At 38.5% G+C, this 21,012-nt stretch overlaps 1 protein-coding gene across 1 annotated transcript; it reads right to left on the bottom strand.

Moving 5' to 3' along the window:
• Positions 1-4,670: 4,670 nt before the first annotated feature.
• Positions 4,671-19,499, bottom strand: LOC104427287 (RNA-binding protein cabeza-like). The gene is made up of 2 exons (XM_010040400.1): positions 19,129-19,499; positions 4,671-4,944 (listed from the first exon to the last, which is right to left on the bottom strand). The coding sequence occupies exons 1-2, from the start codon at positions 19,497-19,499 to the stop codon at positions 4,671-4,673; spliced, it is 645 nt and encodes a 214-aa protein (XP_010038702.1).
• Between the last annotated feature and the right edge of the window lie 1,513 nt (positions 19,500-21,012).

Below are 21,012 nucleotides of genomic sequence, written 5' to 3'. Positions count from 1 at the left end.
CTACAAACGTTGGTGAAATGAAGGAGTGGTACCAAGTTCTCGAGTGTTTATTTCAGTGCCAAAAGTTGTAAATTAGTGATCGTTTAAGTGCCAATTTTAGCCAAAAGTGATTACTGAAGTGTCAGTCATGATAAAAAAAGTGATCGCTTGTGTTACATAAGCTTTTAGTGATGATTGTTTAAGTGCCAATTTTAGCTAAAAGTGGTCAATCGTGCATCTTATGCCACACCCTACACCACCAGCTTTGTCGAGCATCTTGTACCAACACACCCAACATCAACAAGCTACTGCATTAACATCAGCAACCTACTCCATCAGCACTAAGCATCTTGTGCTCACATCCTACACCAGCAGCTTTGTCAAGCATCTTGTACTAGCACACCCAACATCAACAAGCTATTGTATTAACATCAGCAACCTACTCCATCAATACTAAGCATCTTGTGCTCACATTCTACACCAACAAGTTACTACAGCAACACCAAGCACTGCAAATGGAGGGCAGGAGCATCAACACCTTATGCTTGCACTAAACACTACACCAACACCAAGCATAATCACAAACAAACTAGCACATCTAGGAATACCAACAAAACCACTACCAGCAGCATAATTAGCACACCACCACAACCAAAAGAAAAATATGTGCAAATGGAAAAGACATAGACAAAATAAATATCGGTCTATTGACATTGAACATGGTGTCTTATATTGGGTCAATATCCAACAAGAATATCCATTGCTAGGGGTTGGTTTCCAACTAAACAATAAAATAAAACAAGTAGTTGGACACTTAAGAATATGAACTTCAGTCAATAGCAACCTCCCAACAAAAATTAGAAACAAACATATCCAATACCCTCCCATCATTTGTCAATATTTACAACCCCTCTAGTCCATTTTCTTGATAGACCTTTGGCTTGAATCCATGCACTCTTCCTAATTGCAACTAGACTTGAGGTTGTTGTACTAGCTTTTCTATCCCATGCTTTTGCTTTTTCTTCTTAGTAGGTACCACATTCTTAGTGGTGATGTCGCTAGCTATTTTTGAACTACCAACATTAGTTCCTTCAGATGGTATTGGTGTTGTATACAGAAAGAATGATATGTACATAAAAACAATGCAATGCATTTCGTAGTTTTATTGTAAGAAGAGGCTAATTCTATTTACAGTTCCTCTTGATATGCTTAGTAAAGTGGATGTAGCAAAGAACCAACAATAAAGAGGCAGAACAAAAGTCTTACCTTTTCTTGAGATCGAAGAACTTTAGGAAAAATTTTTTTAAAAAAAAAGGTGTTCAGATCATTCTATGAATGCGCAATTACACATCCTTCAAAATTGGATCAGCTCTCTTCAGGTTTCTAGGATTAGCGGCAGTAGTTCCTAATGAACAAGAAGTAGAATGAGCATTTATTGCAATGGGAAGTTAGAGCGATGATGATGATAGAAATTACAAGATTACCTCAAAGAATTGCAGATGCCCATGGTGCACATTAGATGATTTGATGATTGCTTCCAACTTATCAACAAGAACTGACTCTAAAGCATGGTTCCCATTTACAGCATTTACACCAAGAGGAGATCGTGAAGATGGCTTCTTGGAGGCAACAGAGGGCAATGTTTGCACTTTCTTGAGAACCTAGGCTCTTTATAGTGAAAGGGCTAGTAAGAACACCTAGAGGGGAGTGAATAGGTGTGAAGACAATTTTTCACAACGAATAGTAGAAATAACTTGCTTTTAGAAAATGACAAACTATGAACGAATTCAAATTATAGCAATTAGATAAAACTATGAACATAATAAAGGAGTTCAAGGAAGAGAATAAGAACACAGGTTTATAGTGGTTCGGCTTAAATCAAGCCTATGTCCACTCTCCCATGCTGACAACCCACCAGCTAGATTTCACTAAGAAACAAAAGAGATTTTATAATCTTGCGATCTTGACTTCACAGTGAAGAGTCTATACTGGTCTCTCACAAAGTCTCACTATGAGTTTCTCTCTTTTGTATACAACTTTGAGCTTAGTGAATGAAATAACAAGGAACTAGGAAGCTTCAGACTTTGAAATTTTTCTTTCACGCACTCTTTCAAACAACTGGAGAGTCCGCCTTAAATACTCCTTCATACCTTCTCGACCGTTGGCATTTTCCAAAAGAATTCTTCCAATTTACCCGTTGGACAGAATCAATCAAGGGGATCTCAAGTCGTTTGATGGTTTCTGATGAGAGCCCAACAATTATGTTCGCCCATACAATCATAATCTTCGTTTCCATAAGTAGAACATTCCAAGATTGCTTACCTTCCAAAAGATTTGAATATCGAAAATGATTCCAATAAGGATAATTTATCAAGTAGGTGATGTATCCAACCAGAAGGTCATACATACATCATACGAATCGAATCCTTGAAGAAATAAAGATAATTTTGCATCTGGATAAGTCTTTATTCTTCAGTAGCATTCAGTTTGGAATCTGTCAGTGTGGGCAAACTTTGAACCTGAAGTCTGGCGATCTTCAGACTTTGACACTAAAGTCTAGAAGTCTTCAGACTAGATTTTGCAAAGGTTTTGTCAACTTCAAAACATAAAAGGAATTTTCTCCAACAATCTCCCCATTTTTTATAGTAACAAAACTTTCCTGCAGATTTAAAAACTTTTGACTTGCAAAACAACTTTTAAGCAGTACATAATATTTTATAAAAATAAGTTGAATAGGAACTGGATAGCATCGATTCTGCAACCACAGAAAACAAATTAATCTTGAAAGTTAAAGGCCAATATCAAGATTTAAACAACTATTAATTCATAATCAATACCACAAAAGTAAGTTGCTGCAAGTGTTAATGTCAAACAGAGTCAAATAGAATAATAGTTCAACAAAGTTCAGCATAAAAGTTCAAAAGATAAGTCAAACAAAAGTTAAATCTGCACATTCTCCCCCTTTTGTCAGCAACAAAAGTGGAGAAGGATAAAAAGTTCAAAGAAATCAAGAGTGTTTAGGAATGCGAACGAGCTGGAAATCTCCCATCAACTGAACTGTCTCCTCCAGCTTTCGCAATGACTCCTGCACCTTCTTAACATCTTCAGCCTTGGCAGTCTCTTTAACTTGCTGTTGTAAATCGTGAACTTGAAGGTTAAAAGCATGTACCATCTCATGAAGAGAAATTGAAGTAGATTTCAATGCAGATTTGAGGTTTTGAATTTCACACTCCATTCCATATTAATGTGCTTTTAACTCCAGAATGAGCTCTAGCAGCCTTTGAAAGTTTGCAAAAGTTGTTGTTTGAGCACTAGCCTTAGCGCGTTCAGTTTGTGGAGTGTTGATGGATGAGGGAACTTTAGCTTGTCGACCATGACTAGGAGAGGATTCCTCAATGTCAGCTTCAGGAAACTATGAAGCATAGACATCCTCTGGATTGGCAGGAGATTTATTAACATCGTCACTAGTAAAGTGCTTAGAAGAAGTCCCTGTGTCCACACAAGCTCCCCCTATTTTGGTACCTACATGTGGAGAAGGGATTTCTGCTTCTTGTTCCTTCTCAATTTCAGCACTAGAGTGATGTGCTTTTTCTGTTCAATCTCCAACAGTTCCACTTCTTGTCTTCTCTAAATCCTCAGATAAGGAAATTGCAAAAGATGGTTCAATAGAGTCATCCCGACCCTCTTCCTCTTCAGCTGTTCTTCCTTCTTTTCTAGCTTCTTTTATTTCACCGTCTTCTCTTCCTTCTTTTCTCTACTTCGTTTCTCCTCTTTCTCTTTCTTCTCTGTCTTGTTCCTGCTCAAAACTGACAAAACTCCGAAGATTTTTCAAGGCAAATGCAGAGAGAGTAAGATCATCCTCATCCTCTTCGTCTTGCAAGATAAGAGATCTTCTCTTCTTTGTAGGTTCACGCATAGGTTCCTCTTCATTCTGAATTTTCGATCCGTCCTGATAAAACAAAATGGCCATCTCGTCGACGCGCCTATGGTCCTTTTTCTCTAAGCCGATCACTCACGAGTTAACAAATCTATTGGGTGAAGCCGTTAAGAGGTATAATCGCGGTAAAATCCCTAAAAGCTACCTAATTGGTTGGATTGGACTAAAATCACGTTCGGTCGATTTTAACCACGAAATTGAATTCGGTTTCGAAAATCGAACGTTCGAGCATATCACGATTCATTTATAGGACGTCATCTTGTCTTTCGGAGAAATTCCATCGAGTTCGGGATTTTTATGAAAAATCACTTCGGACGTCGCAGAAAATTAACAGAAATTCGGATGGCCAAATTAAAAGGGTTTTTGGCCTCCTTACCGAATTATTTGGCGATGGGGACTTCTGGAATTGATGTGAGCTTTTTCTACAACAAAATTGGACATCAAATTGAGGGATTGGAGAATAAATTGAAGTCCCAAAACTAGTGAAATTCGGACCTAGGCGTGGGGGTGCAACATTTGCTATCAAAGTGGATAATTCAAGGAAATAAAAAGGCAAGAAAGTATTAGGGGAAAGCAAGTAGATAAGCTTGAAGACTAATGGGGCATTCTAATGATGATTATAGATATTTTAGTTGGACTTTCTTCCCCTCAACTTCTCGATCAAGCTTCGCACGTCTCTGCCCATTCCTTGCAGCTTCATCTTCTTTCATTTTCTTCTTCTGCCGAGCTCCCATTTCGCTGCCCCGTTTTCATTTCATCTCCCTGCACTTTCATTTTCGTTCATTCTCGGCAACCGAAGACCCCCCGACGCCAGCAGCTGCTCCTCCATTCTGTTCTGCCCTTCATCCGCCAACTTGTTCCACCAGTCAACATTCGCTTCCTCCATTTTGTTTCCCCTCCACCGAACGCCAGCAAACTGCCCAAAATCCCACTGAAGCTCCCACGTTTGAGTCAAAGTTCTCAGCCTTGTGCCCACGACGTTGACTCCATCTTCGCTGCTCTCCACGAAGTCTTCATCCACGCGGCTCCTCGTCCATCAACGAAAACCGAAGCAGCACCAGCGTTTCTTCCTCTGCTAGGCGTCCACCGAAGCTGCTCTTCGTCCACGGCACCAACCTCCGAAACAAGCTGGCCATGCTCCACTTGGCAATGCATTATATAGGTTAGTAGACTTTCACTTGCTGGCATGTTACACTAGGAAACGTATTTAGCTACATCCGCCTTCATACCATTCCACCAAAACTGTTGGTGTAATTTTTGTACATCTTTGTACTACCCGGATGAATACTATAATTACACCTATGTGCTTCCGATAGGATTTCTCTTTTTACTTCTTCATTGTCGGGAACATAGAGTCGTCCTTGACATCTTACTACTCCATCTTCAGAGACTTGGAACTCTGGTCTTTTCCCTAAAGACACAGCATTTCGTATCTTCACAATTTCCGAATCAGATTCTTACAGAATCTTAACTTTCTGAATATTTTCAGGTTCAATCCTTAATGCAACAAGCATACCATTGAGGTGGTCTACTTCCAACTTAAAGCCTGAATCTGCTATTGACTTTAATAGATTCCACTCTGTTATCCTTAGATTAGCCATGTTCGTAGCTGACTTTCGACTAAGGGCGTTTGTCACCTTATTCACCTTTCCTTAGTGGTACCGTAATAGTCAAAACCTTTTAATAATTCCATCCACCTCCTTTGTCTCATACTCGATTCCTTTTGTGAAAACATCTATTTCAAGCTCTATCCTAAGTGCAACTATCAATCAAATTCAAATTTAAAGAATTCCACCTTCTCGACTCAATCGAACACACTATTTAGCCGAATTATTCCTATACCTTCGTCACCACCAATTCAAGCCTAGAACCATCAAAATCGACACCACCAATAACTCATTTAGTTCAGTCCAACAAAGGCATTCACTATGCATTCACCGCAACATAGATTCAAGCCTAAAATATAGCACCATTCATTCGGTTCAAATATCTATAGTCCACCAAGACTTATTTAATTCAAAGATCGACAATCCACCAAAATAAAACTTGTCTAGTTTCCACCGAATATATCTCATTTCTCATCCTAAATGATCATCACTTAGACTAATCATTCATCAAATCCACAACTTGAACTTCCACCATTTCACCTTGGAAAGACTATAACCACAAATGATCATATTCACTAATTCCACAAATCCTTTTCAAACTGAGATCATCACCTAAAATTAAAAGTTGACCATCGTCAATTAAACCTATTATTCCAATATATAAACCACAAATAATTTCATGTCTCATATGACCACTCAAACTCATGACTTCCAAGATCAATCTATACATACTAAATGCCTCCATGTAATGCATCAAGACTTCCAATGAAATCCTCAAATAGGAAGTCACTACTTAGCTCAAATGATCATAATTTAATCCTCAAATTCATAACTCGCTCTTCATAATTCACTTCTTAAGCCTTGCTTGCAACACTACGCTTAGATGCTACGCATGCTCTTTAGGTCCTTTAGAATATATCAGGATATCATCAAATGAAGACAATCACAACTTGATCCAAATAAGGCTTAAATATCCTATTCATTAAGTCCATGAATGCAGCTAAGGCATTCGTCAATCCAAATAGCATAACCAGGAACTCATAGTGTCCATAGCGAGTCCTAAATACAGTCTTAGGAATGTCCTCATTCTCAATCCTTAGTCGATATCCTGATCTCAAATCAGATTTAGAAAAGATCGAACTTCCTTGCAGTTGGTCAAATAGGTCATCAATTCTAGGAAATGAATACTTATTCTTAACAATTACATGATTCAGTTGCCTATTATTAATGCACAAACACATTGACCCATCCTTCTCTTTCACAACAAGAGTTCTACAAGCTTAACCATGCTTCCACTGCGCTACTCTGACAAAATTACCCCAGAAACACTACATTTCCAATTCAGTTCATAGTTCGGTTCACTCCTGCCCCCTTTTGCCATTCTAGAAGCCTGCCAGGAGCCGCTCCTTGTTCAAGTCCTCTGACCTCGGCGTCCACTTCCCGCCCTCATCAAATCGGGACGTTACAGGTACACCAGCTTTCGCCTGGTTTGAACCCGAACTACACGTCTACTGAAGGGTCTCGTTTCAATAGGGATTAACTTACAGAGTTATTATCCATTTTGGCCTATCCCATACTAGGCTTCATGGTTTCATCCTTGGCGCATGGGCAAGCACTATCTCAGGTAGCTCTTCGTTTGAATAAGGTCTCTTACCTTATCGCACATCACTCAATGTCATTTGTCTCCTTGATTCCATTCATTCTCTTAACATTTCTTGCTCTCCAAGCTGGGCCCTTTCATAAATTTCATTATAATCCCTCAAGTTCAGAGCACTAGTTATCTCCTACTACCTGTCCTCAGGCCCTTAAGGAATCTCTTAACCTTTTCCTCCCAATCCTCTATCAATCTAGGGGCATACCTAGACAACTTAGAAAGTTTCGCTTTAGGAACAATTTGCGACTCAGTGTCACAAATTTGCTAAGAAGGAGAAGTAATGTTCATATGTTACTAAAGTCATATAAGTAACATAAAATGTTACTAACACACAAAAGCAATATCACACTAGTTACCAGGGATCTACGAGTGAATATCCATCGCCCGTTGTTCAAAGTTAGTCAACCATTCAACTTAGTATCCTATGGTGTGCATCATTCTATCCTCATTTCCATCTAAGGCTCCTTATCACTCCAAATAGACCATAGCTCTGATACCAATAAAGGCTGTGGCACCCCTCGACGGCCCCCGATCCGATTAGGGTCGCCACAGTTCGCTTATCTTTCACTTTCCTTATTAACATGTCACTCTGATACCATTTCAATTGCAGCGGGTCCATACAACCAGGGGGTTTACATCTTTTAGATCGGTCCCTTGCGCAATTTAAATATGGAAGCACATCCAACAACTCCCTTCCCTATGTTCAGAAAACGATGCACACCTAATAAACATCTTATATAAGTTAAAACCGAACACGTTTATTTACATAAAGCATATGGACATCTTTAGTCAGTACATCGAAATGCCAATGTTTCTATACTCGGCTATACTTCAAAAGATGACCAACATCTCCTCCCACAATCGTATGCTTAAGGTCCATCAACCAGTGTTGGCGTCCAAAGGTTCCCTCCTTTGCTATCCTTCTCCTCGCGGTCATATCCAACCGCTCAAACCATCTACTAATCTGAAATGTTGGTCCCAAAAGGGGTGAGTACAACCACTCAACAGGTAAAGGAATCAATAACCACTCAATGCATCATACAAGTCATATATGCATTGTGTGGCATTACTTACCTTGAAGCCATGCATATACTATCATGCATCATCACCACAATCATAACACATACATGTGTATCATCATGTCATACTCATATCATCATCATCATGACATTACTATATCACACACATGTCATCATCATCATGGCATCATTATATCATACATGTCATCATCATCATGACATCATCACATTACACATGGTATCATGCCATATCATATATCATCATCATTATCATCATCATCATGCATGTCATCATGCATATCATAATCATCATCATTATCATCATCGTGCATATCATGCATGTCATGCCATGGGTGATCATCATTATATCACGTCACATATCATCATCATCACCATCATCATCATGCATATCATCATGCATATCATATATCATCATCATTATCATCATCATGCATATCATCATGCATATCATATATCATCATCATTATCATCATCATGCATATCATGCATGTCATGCCATGGGTGATCATCATTATATCACGTCACATATCATCATCATCACCATCATCATCACCATCATCATCATGCATATCATCATGCATATCATATATCTTCATCATTATCATCATCATGCATATCATCATGCATATCATGCCATGGTTTAATTTCCACTTTTAGCTTTCAATTTGATCACCACATTACCCATTCCTCAAATCATCAATTTCATCATCCCCTCGGGCAAAGACCTCCGAGGCTTCTGGCATTCAGCCATCCTAGGCCACCGGGCATACGGCCCCCCACATTCCGGGCATCTCGCATCCCAACTAGCATCACGAGGCATTCCCTTCAGGCAAAAACCTCCGACAGAGCTTCCGGCATTTACACTCCCTAGCCGGGCATCCCGCACCCCAAATCCTAGCATCGCGAGGTATTCCCTTCGGACAGAAACCTCCGACAGGGCTTCCAGAATTATGTACCGACATACCACCAGGCCTCCCCTGGAATTACGTACCGTATACCACCGGGCATCCCGACACTCCCGGGGCCATCCGGCAATGCATCTCTATACATTCCGGGCATCATCCTCCACCACAACAATCTCCTCACTTATCATTATCCATGTTTACCAATTTTGGTCTTAATTTAGCATGGCATATGACGTGACATTAGACAAGTCATACTTGGCATGGAATTTACACATGCATCTCAATTCAATGTCATGCATACATCAAGACCTCATCATACATGCAACATGGTATAATTATTTATGAAATAAAATTTAATGGAATTTATGGTCAATAAAATAATCCATTTTTCATGCCCTTTTTCATTTATTTAAATTCCAGCTTTTGTCATTTTCAAAAAAATATTAAATTTAATATCTATAAATTCCCAAAAATCATAAAAATTAAGGCAAGTGATAAACAAGACAATAGGATGATAACTTCATGTAAAATACATGGCCAAATTGAATTTTACACAATCTCACCATTTTCACAAAACATCCTATGATTCTCGGATGAAACCAGAACGCACGGTTTTCGAAGAAATTCAATTAAAATATTCATATGGCCTCCAAAAATTATAAAATTTTACTGAGTTATAGCCAAGACATTTTCGTACAACTTTCATGAAGAACTCCAAGCCAGATTATTTTTAGATTATTTTATACAGTCTCGCGAATCTTCTGGATCCATTACCGCATTGTCCAGTGTATACTTCTCCGAAATACTGAGATTTCACCTACCTATTCTCTTTTCGTTTCCTCTGAAATTTGAATATGTTATACATAAAGATGCCCTCTACAATTTTCATGAAGAGATCTAAATCAAATAACCAGATTATAGTCATCATCTATGTCCATGAAGTCTCGGATGTCTCGGAATACATCACCAGAACCATCGTCTTCAAGATCTAGTTGATTTACTAGGCTATACTTGTTCATTTCACTTAAAATTTGAGTATGTTGTATTTTAAGATATCCCCTACAACTTTCATGAAGAAATCGAAGTGATATTCTCATCACAAACCAACATGCAATCACGAATCCTGCAAGAGGTCAGTAAAAACTCTCCAGATCTGAGGTCTCCGTATGATGAGACTTTAACCCCTCAAATCTCCATCATTTTCCACGAAATTTCAGTATGTTGTATTTCAAGATGTTAGATACAACTCTCATGAATAAATCGAAGCCAAAATATGACTCTAAACACACATGCAAGCTCAAACAACATTCTGACTCACATGATCCGAGCAAGAACAGTCATGCGATTCAAGAATAAGCCAACCACACCTCGGTTTTTCTCACTTAAACACCCAAAAATTTAACATGCAAAAAACATTCAAGCATGCAAGAGAAGCTAGAGGACTCCCACTTGCCTCTAGACCACACGAACGGTGGCACACCGGCGACGGACGAACGGGCGACGACGGCTCCTTCTTTCTCTCTTCCTCTCTTCCTCTCTTTCTCTCTTTCTCTCCTCTCTCTCGGCACCTCTCTTGGACGACAACCCTCAACCATCAGCCACTCCCTCTCTCTCTTCCTTTTTGGTTGCTTATATACTTGCATGTATTCTTATTTTGCATGGGGGACAAGTGTAATTGTGAAGGAAGACAAGTGTCCACCATGCTTCACCTCCTTCATGCCACTTGTCCGGTTACATGCAAGGCTGATGGGCCTTCTTCTTGGGCCAACCTTGGGCCAACAAATGGGCTGGTCGACAGCCCCTCCTTGGCTCCAATGGGCCGACCATTTGGCCCTCCAAAATCCATACTCTTGGGCCTAAGGCCCAACCTAATTAAACCCACAATTTCCCTTTCAATTATTCATCTTTAATTCTTTCTTTTAAGAATTTAATTACTAAATTCCACATGGCCAAAATCTTGAAATCATAATTCCATAAATTCCAATTTATAAAACACATGGCCAATGATAGGATTTTCTTTCCTATCAAATAATTATCCATTAAAAGCTTGGCCATAAATCTTATTGCAAATTATGGATTAAATGGCCATAAAATAACTTGATGGTACTTCCATCACCTATTCATAGACTTTAATATAACTAGAGGTCATTATGAATTTTGGGATGCCACACCTCCAACCGCCGCCCCCCGCCGCTCGCCGCCGCCAGACCGCCGACCGCTCGCCACCGCCGCTGCACGACGATCGACGGTCGACGGGCGGTGGTCGTGGCAGCGGCGATGGCGGACGGCGGCGGCCGGGCGGTCGACAATTGGCAATCCATGAGCAAGAATAAAAAACTAATAAATACAAAAAGAAACTGTGTAGTCACCAAACGCATTTCTATTATTTTTCTATTTTTACGGAATAGAAATTTTGTGTAATTACCAAACACCTTATTTTACTCAGAAATTGTTCCGGAATAAAAATAGAAAATAACTATTTCTAGAAAAAAAAAAAAAAAACTCTTCCCCAACCAAGAAGCGTTACCATTCACACCCTAAGACACCAGCATGCTGCCCAAAAGTTGACAAGTACCTGAAGTACTCTTTCTATCAACTTTGCAACCTGCTAAGTCTGCGTCTAAATATCCAAGAAGAGTAAAGTCTCCTTCTTTAGGATACCACAAACCTAACTTTGGAGTAGTTACAACGTATTTGATTATACGTTTTGCAGCACTTAAATGGGATTCTTTGAGATCTTATTGGAATCTAGCACAGATGCAAACACCAAACAAAATGTTAGGTCTAGATGTAGTAAGGTAAAGAAGCGAACTAATAATGCTCCTGTAAAACTTCTGGTCTACTTTCTTTCCTCATTCATCTTTGTCCAGCTTCCAAGAACTTGACAGTGGTGTCTCTATCTTTTTGCAATTCTCCAATCCGAATTTCTTGATAAGATCTTTTACATACTTCTTTTGGTGAACAAATATATCTTTCTTCGATTGTCTAACTTACAATCCCGAAAAGAAAGTTAACTCACCCTTCATACTCATTCTCAAATTCATCCTACATACATCTAGAGAATTTCTTACATAGCTTTTTATCAGGGAATCAAAAGATAATATCATCAAAATAAATTTGAACTAGCAGAAAGTTTTTACCCTATATTTTTATAAACAAAGTAGTATCTACCTTTCCTTTAACAAAACCATTTTTTGATTAGGAATTTACTTAGCCTTTCATACCAGGCTCGAGGTGCTTGCTTCAATCCATACAAGGCCTTTTTCAGTTTGTAGACTGAGTCTGGCTTTCTTGAATCTTCAAATCCTAGTGGTTGTTCCACATAGATTTCTTCTTGGATGAATCCATTTATGAAGGCACTCTTTACATCCATTTGGAATAACCTGAAACCTTTATAGCAAGCAGAAGTAAGTAATAATCTAATTGTTTCTAACCTCGCTACTAGTGCATAGGTCTCATCATAGTCTATCCCTTCTTTTTGCTTATATCATTTGGCCACGAGTCTTACTTTGTTCTTGACCATTTTACCTTTCTCGTCCACCTTGTTTCTAAAAACCTATTTAGTCTCGATAATAGACTTACCTTTAGGTTTAGGAATTAGTTCCTAAATATCGTTGATGCTAAATTGTTTGAGCTCTTCCTACATAGCTTCGATCCAACTTTCATCAGACAAGGCTTCTTCTACACTTTTGGGTTCTATCTCAGAAACAAGTGCTAAAGCACTAGATTCTTCTCACCTTTTGGATGTGGAGTGAACTCTTTCATCAATGTTGCCAATGATGAGTTCCTTGGGATGACTTGATTTATGCTTCCAATTGTTGGTTGGGCTAAGAATCTGCTGATCCTTTGCTTCAGTTGAATCTTCTAGTTCGCTCGTTGCTGATCTCCAGAAGTCTAAACCACTTCAGGGAAAGTAGACTTTGTAAAGTCTAGAGCAGGTTCAGATTCTTCAAGTTGAGTCTGATCCAGTTGATTCTGCATAGAATCTTGAAACTTGACGTTCATAAATTCTTCCACAGATTGAGTCTTCTTATTGAAAACTCTGTATGCTTTGCTTGAGGTTGAGTAGCCAAGAAAAACTCCTTCGTCTGATCTTTCTTCAAACTTCCCAGTTCGATCATTTGCATTTTTCAAAACATAACACTTACAACCAAACACATGGAAGTAAGAAACATTTGGCTTATTTCCTTTAAACACTTCATAAGGAGTTTTCTCTAAAATAGGCCTCAAGAACACTCTGTTGATAATGTAGCAAGTTATAGAAACTGCTTCAGCCCAAAATTGAGAGGAAATTTTGCTCTCAATTAAAAGGATTCTTGTCATCTCCTGCAATGACCTATTCTTTCTTTCCACAACCCCATTTTGTTCTGGAGTGTGTAGAGAAGAGAAAACATGCTGGAAACCAGATTCATCACAGAACTTCGCAAAGTCTTGATTTTCGAACTCACCTCCATGGTCTGTTCATATGCTCGAAATAACATATACTTTTTTCATTTTGAACCTTCTTGGAAAACTTTGAGAAGTGAGAGAAGGCTTCAGACTTATTTGCCGGAAAGTAAACCCAAGTAAAGCGAGAGTAATCATACACAATTACTAAGCAGTATCTCTTCCCACCAATACTTTGAATTCTGGTTGGTCCAAAGAGATCCATGTGTAAAAGCTGCAAAGCTCGATTAGTGGAAACTTGATTTACAGGTTTAAAGGAACTTCTAACCTGTTTTCCCAAAACACATGGAATGCATAATTCAGACTTTTGATAAGTCAAATTAGGAAGACCACAAACAAGCTTTTCGGAAGAAATCTTGGCAATCTGCTTTATGTTGACATGGCCAAGCTTTCGATGCCAAAGATTTGCTTCATCTTGAATGGATACAAGACACTAAGAGCTTTCTAGTTTTTATATCCAGAAGGTAAATATTCACGTGCCTTTATCCAGTGAAAGATTGAGATAGATCTTTACTCGTTCTCGAATGGATGCCTTCTTGGAAATTTATTTTGAATCCAATATCGCAAAGTTAACTTATGCTGAGTAGATTGTAATTCAGACCTTCCACCAAGGAGACATTGTGGATAGTCAAGCTTCTAATCTTCATAGTTCCACGATCTAAAATTCTTCATTTGTTGTTCCCACCAAAAGAAACTTTTCTACCATTCATTTGAACAAGTTTTATAAAGCAACTTGAATCTCCTGTCATGTGCCTCGAGCAGCCATTATCCAAATACTATTTGATATTCTTCTTGATAGTGACCTGTGATCAAAAGAAGAACTCAAGCTTTCTTTTGTACCCATATTTTCTTGGGTCCAGGAGAGCTAGTGTTGAAAACAATCTTTGCCCAATCCTTCCTAATAGGTCTCCAGACCTTGGAACATTCCTTTCAAAATGTTCTGAGCTGTTATACTTTGAACATTTGAGAGCACTTCAGCAAACACGTTTTACAAAAACCTTTTGAAAATGATTTTTGTAAAATGCTTTTGTAGGTCTTTGTTTGATTCTTTCTTTAACTTTGGGAAATCAATTAAAGGAATAGTTTCTAGAGTCATACCCAAACTAGATTTATTAAAATAATGTCTTTGTACAAAAAGAATTTTCTCCAACTTCTCAATTCCTTTTGAAAATCTTTTTTGATATTTGAAATATCTTTTTTCAAAAAAGGCATTTTTCTTCAAAAGAGAATCAGAATTTACTTTCAAGTTAACAAAAATTTTATCCAGACTTTCAAACTTTTCTCTCCAAGAAGTTTCTTGTTGCCTCAGGTTGGAATTCTCCATTTTTAGTTCGGAAATCCTTTTAAGAGAAGTCTTGAGACTAAGACAAAGTTCATTTATATATTTCGAGATTTTAATAGGAATTTTTAAATTGCTAACCTCAACTTCTTTGCCTAAGTCTGAATCAGAATCTGTTTCAAAATCTAAATCTGATTTTGAATTAACCATCAGACATACGTTGGCATATTCTTCATCACTTTCCTCGCACTCAGTATCGCTCCAAGTTTCTACTTTGAGAGCCATTTTGTATTTCTCTGTTCTTTTCTTCCTTTCTTTTTCTTCAACAGAGGGCAATTAGGTCTGGTGTGTCCATTTTTCTTACATTCAAAGCATATCACGTCTTTGTTGGTTTCATTGTCCTTAGTTAGTTTGTTCTGGAATCTTTGAATGCTCTGCTTCTTCCAGTTGAATCTTCTTCCCTTCCTGTTCAACTTTCTGAACTTCTTAATCATAAGCGCTAGCTCCTCATCATCCATATCATCTTTTGAATCTGTATCATCATAATCATCGTTAGATTTTAAAGCTATTGACTTCTTACCTTTAGGATCTTCTTCCTCATTGATCTGCTCCACTTCATATGATTGAAGTGTGCCAACAAGTTCGTCTACTGAAAGAGGTATGATCCTCTGGGTTTCTCTAATCGATGTCTTCACGTGATTCCAGTCTTTGGAAAGTCCACGTAGCAGTTTATTGACCTTCATTGGTCCTGAAATTGATTGTCCTTGATACACCAAACCGTTTACAATTTCTATGAAGTGACTAAACATATCAGTGATTTATTCTCCAAGCTTCATCTTAAAGGCTTCATATTGTCCTAGTAGAATGTTGATTTTCGTTTTTTTTACTCAATCAGTTCCTTCATAGGTAACATACAGTCTGTCCCAAACTTCTTTCGCTGTTTCACAAGAAGAAATTCGGTTATACTCAATAAGAGATAAAGCACAATATAAAGAATAGATAGCTTTAGCATTAAGAGCTTGTCTCTTGGTTATTTCTTTTTGTGTCATTTCGCCAGCATCTATAACTTCCTTTCCTTTCTCTATAGCTTTGGGATTGATCCCTTTTTCTACCACATCCTATTCCAGGGGATCTTTCGATCTCAGGAACGTCTTCATCTTGTTTTTCCACACATTGTACTCCTTCCTATCAAAGTAAGGAGGTTTGGTGTTACTTTGGCCTTCAACCAATCCTAGAGCCAAAATAATAGCCATAGATCTTTAGCTCAGAAGTAAAAACACTTCAATAAAATGAGCATACAAGCTTTGATACCAATTGAAATGGCTAAAGAACACCTATAGGAGGTGAATAGGTGTGAAGACAATTTTTCATAACGAACAGTAGAAATAACTTGCTTTTAGAAAATGACAAACTATGAACGAATTCAAATTATAGCAGTTAGATAAAACTATGAACAGAATAAAGGAGTTCAAGGAAGAGAATAAGAACACACGGTTTATAGTGGTTCGGCTTAAATCAAGTTTACGTCCATTCTCTCACGCTGACAGTCCACTGGCTGGATTTCACTAAGAAACAAAAGAGATTTTACAGTCTTGCGATCTCGACTTCACGGTGAAGAGTCTCTACTGGTCTCTCACAAAATCTCACTATGAGTTTCTCTCTTTTGTATACAGCTTTGAGCTCAGTGAATGAAATAACAAGGAACTAGGAAGTTTCAAACTTTGAAATTTTTCTTTCACGCACACTTTCGAACAACTGGAGAGTCCCCCTTATATACTCATTCATGCATTCTCGACCGTTGGCACTTTCTAAAAGAATTCTTCCAATGTACCTGTTGGACAAAATCAATCAAGGAGATCTCGAGTCGTTTGATGATTTGTGATTAAAGCCCGTCAATTATATTTTCCCATACAATCAGGATCTTGATTTCCATAAGTAGAACCTTCCAAGTTTGCTTGCCTTCCAAAAGATTTGATTCCAATAAGGATAATCAATCATGCAGGTGGTGTATCCAACCAGAAGGTCATCCATACGCCATACGAATCGAATCCTTGAAGAAATAAAGATAATCTTACATCTTGATAAGTCTTCATTCTTTAGTAGCATTCAATCTGGAATCTGTCGGTATGGCAGACTTTGAACTTAAAGTCTGGTAGTCTTCAGATTTTGACACTAAAGTCTGGAAGTCTTCAAACTAGACTTTGGAAAGGTTTTGTCAACTTCAAAATAGTAAATGAATTTTCTCCAACTCTTACCTCTTGGATCTTCTTCCTCATTGATTTGCTCCACTTCATATGATTGAAGTGTGTCTACTAATTCGTCTACTGAAAGAGGCATGATCCTCTGAGTTTCTCTAATTGATGTCTTCATGTGATTCCAGTCTTTGGAGAGTCCACGTAGCAATTTATTAACCTTCATTGGTCCTGAGATTGGCTGTCCTTGATATGTCAATCCATTCACAATTTCAGTAAAATGACTGAACATATCAGTAATGGATTCTCCAAGCTTCATCTTGAAGGCTTCATACTGTCCGAGTAGAATGTTGATTTTCGTTTCCTTTACTCGATTAGTTCATTCATAGGTAACGTGTAATCTGTCCTAAACTCCTTTCACTATTTCACAAGAAGAAATTCAGTTATACTCAGTAAGAGATAAAGCGCAGTATAAAGAGTAGATAGCTTTAGCATCAAGAGCTTATCTCTTGGTTAATTCTGCTTGTGTTATTTCGCCAGCATCTACAACTTCTTTTCCTCTTTCTGAGGTTGATGTAGTTTTGGGATTGATCCCTTTTTTCTACCACATCCCACTCCATGGGATCTTTCGATCTCAGGAATGCATTCATCTTGTTTTTCCACACATTATACTCATTTCCATCGAACTAAGGAGGTCTGGTGTTGCTCTAACCTTCGACCAATCTTGGAGCCAAAATACTAGCCATAAATCTTTAGCTTAGAAATAAAAACACTTCAATAAAATAATAAAAACACTTCAATAAAATAAGCACACAAGCTCTGATACCAATTGTTAGTGCTAGTATGAACACCTAGTGGGGGAAAATAGGTGTGAAGATAATTTTTCGAAAGAACAGTAGAAATATTTTGTTTCTAAAACAGAGTCTTAAGAATAACAGACTTTGAGCAAGTTCAAACTTTAGCAGTTAAATAGAATTACGAACACAGTAAAGGTGTCTAGGGAAGAGAATAAGAACACAGAAATTATAGTGGTTTGGCTTAGATCAAGTCTATGTCCACTTTCCACGTTGATAGCCCTGGCTGGATTTTACTAAGAATAAAAAAAAACGATTTTACAGCCTTGTGATCTCGACTTCACAGTGAAGAGTCTCTATTGGTCTCTCACGAAGTCACACTAAGTGTTTCTCTCTTTTGTATACAACTTTAAGCTTAGTATTTGGAATAATAAGCAAATGGTGTAGGTGATATATCCAACCAGAAAGCCATCCATAAATTGAACTCCTAAAGAAATAAACAAAATCTTGCGTCTGGATAAGTCTTCATTCTTCATGCCGTTTAGTCTGGAATTTATCAGTGTGGGTAGACTTTGACACAAAGTCTGGGATACTTTAGACTTTGACACTAAAGTCTGGAAATCTTCAGACTAGACTCTGGATAAGTTTTGTCAACTTCAAAACATTAAAGGATTTTTCTCCAATAGTTACCATTCTCAAATCCAGTATTCGAAAGCATATTAATGAGTGCTTTATTATTTTACCAATAGGCGCAGCAAGTTTTTTGTAACTTACTAATGAAATAATCGATTTCACTACTCCCGCATCCAATAGTAGATTACCAACCGCCTTGAAAATTTTACAAGCAGAACTTTCAAATTAATTAGTAGAATATACCACTGAGGTTGAGAGTACACATTTGAAAATAATTCAAGTGTGTTCATAATTGATTGTTGCTAGTCTGCCTTCCTACAAGAAGTGGTTCTTGATGGCATGTGTTGATTGAAGCACATGCTTTGCAAGATAATCTTTGCGAACCTTGCTCTACAACTGCAAAGCTTGATTAGTGTTGAAACTCCGTGAAGCCACAGGAAAAGACAGCGAGATTAGTCGTATCAGCATGTTGAATTCGGTATACCCTCTTGAAATTTAGGATGGACTGGAACCGAATGGATGAACGGATAGATAGAGATAGACAAATTCTATGTAGTAATTAATGTCACCAAACTCCTCTATCCATCAAATTCTGATTTAGCTAGCTAATCATAGTACCTTTGCCACCAACATAGAAAAGAGATTTTAAAAAAAAGACTGACTTCAAATTAGCAGCTGCTCCTGCCCCGCCCCCACACCCGCTGCAACCTCCATCGCCGCCCCCACTTCCACCACAGCCGCAGCTGATGCTGCTTTCGCCGCCTCCGCCACAACTACTAGTCCCACTAAAACTGCCACTGTCTACGTAGAATCCACCGGCTCCAGCAAGATTGTGCCCTCCAACGCCGCCGCCGCCGCCACCACTGCTAAGATCCTTCTTTTCTTGAGGTTTCTGCTTGCTTTTGCCGCATGCAAATATGATGACGGAGATGGACGCCATGGAGAATGCAACCACGCAGAGCAGCCATGTCAGCTCCAGTTGGCTTCGATGGCCACTGGTGGCATTAACAAGAGCAAACGCCTCTCTAAACATTTTCTTCTCTATCTCTCGCCACCCACACTCGCAGAATGCGTGCTTTTATGTGCACAAGTCTATCCATCTGATCTTGCCGAATCAAAGCATTAGTTAAGCCCATCACTCCCTTGCTAAAGATGGAGCAAAGTCGGAAGCGCAGTGCTTCCTCATATTACCTAAGGAAAAAATTACCAAAAACCCCAAATTTTACTCAGAGTGATAAATATATCCCAAACTTCTTTTTTATCACACAAAAAACTCTAAACTTTATTAACCGTGACACATTTACCCAAAAAAATTCGTGACACAAAAATCCTAACCTTGTATCTGCGTAACACATTTATCCCAAATTATGGGGCATTTTCATCTTTACTTTTTTAAAATTTCTTCCTTTTTTTTTTTTTCTTTCTTTTTCTTTTTCTCTTCTCTTCTCTCCGTCAACCATGGTGGAGGGAAGCCCTCGCTGGGCTGGCAACGGCCGCCCTCACGGGTGTCAAGCAAGGGCGGTGAGTCGAGTGAGGGCATTCCTCGCTAGATCCGGCCTAGGCAAGGGCCACCCTCATTTGGCATCGGGGCGTCGAGTGAGGGTTGCCCTCGCCGGATCTAGCGAGGAATGCCCTCGCTCGACCTTGGCAAGGGAAACACCTAGGTCGGGTGAGGTTAGCCCTTGCTTGTGTCAAACTTCCCTCCACCGGCCACGGTGGAGGAAAGAGAGAAGAAGAAAAAAGGAAAAAGGAAAGAATAAGACGAAAATACCCTTGGCCATAGAGTTTGAGGTAAATATGTTACGGTTAGGAAAGTTTGGGATTTTTTGGGTAAAAAAAAAGTATGGGGTAAATTTGTCTTTGGACAAAGTTTGGGATTTTTTTTGGCTTTTTCTCTATTGCCTAATTGCTCCTTATCCAACTTTGAAATTCTTTACAATATAAAAGGAAAATGAATTGCAAAAGCGGTGACATTGAACTCGTCATCGTGTCCACAGAAAGACTATGCAAATGCCTACGTCGATGTTCATTCGATATTGCTAAAATTTCCATGCTTTTATTATGCTAAAAGAGAGCATACGTCGGTGAGTTACTAGTTTTACATGTACTTTCTAACTTCAATGTTGGGGCTTTTATTGCTTAATATTGAATCTGGTAAATTACTGTACTAAAAGCGGCCTACATTGGTAAATCGCTTATTCAAATAGTAAGTTACTAACTCACAGTAAAAAGGAAAGGTTACTAACTGTGGTTTTATTTTCAACATAAATTCTTCACTTTGTCAGTAGCTTATTAACGAGTAATTAGACTTGTGTTGCTAAGTTACTAATTTATAAAGAACTCGATAACTTAATAATGGGTTTATCGTCGATATATTGCTAACATTATTGATAGATTACCATCAACATGCTTGACCAACAGGTCGCAGCTACATGAAATTACCAATGAGATCTAAATTTCACTGATCGTGTTACCATGATACCGTGCACGCGGAAATTTGTTCCTTTGTTGGAAAAGGAATATTGTTTTGGTTGGTGGAAAAGGAA

Source organism: Eucalyptus grandis, chromosome 11, assembly GCF_016545825.1.
Source record: "Eucalyptus grandis isolate ANBG69807.140 chromosome 11, ASM1654582v1, whole genome shotgun sequence".
NCBI classification, from domain to species: domain Eukaryota; kingdom Viridiplantae; phylum Streptophyta; class Magnoliopsida; order Myrtales; family Myrtaceae; genus Eucalyptus; species Eucalyptus grandis.
This window is presented reverse-complemented; position numbering and strand designations above follow the sequence as displayed.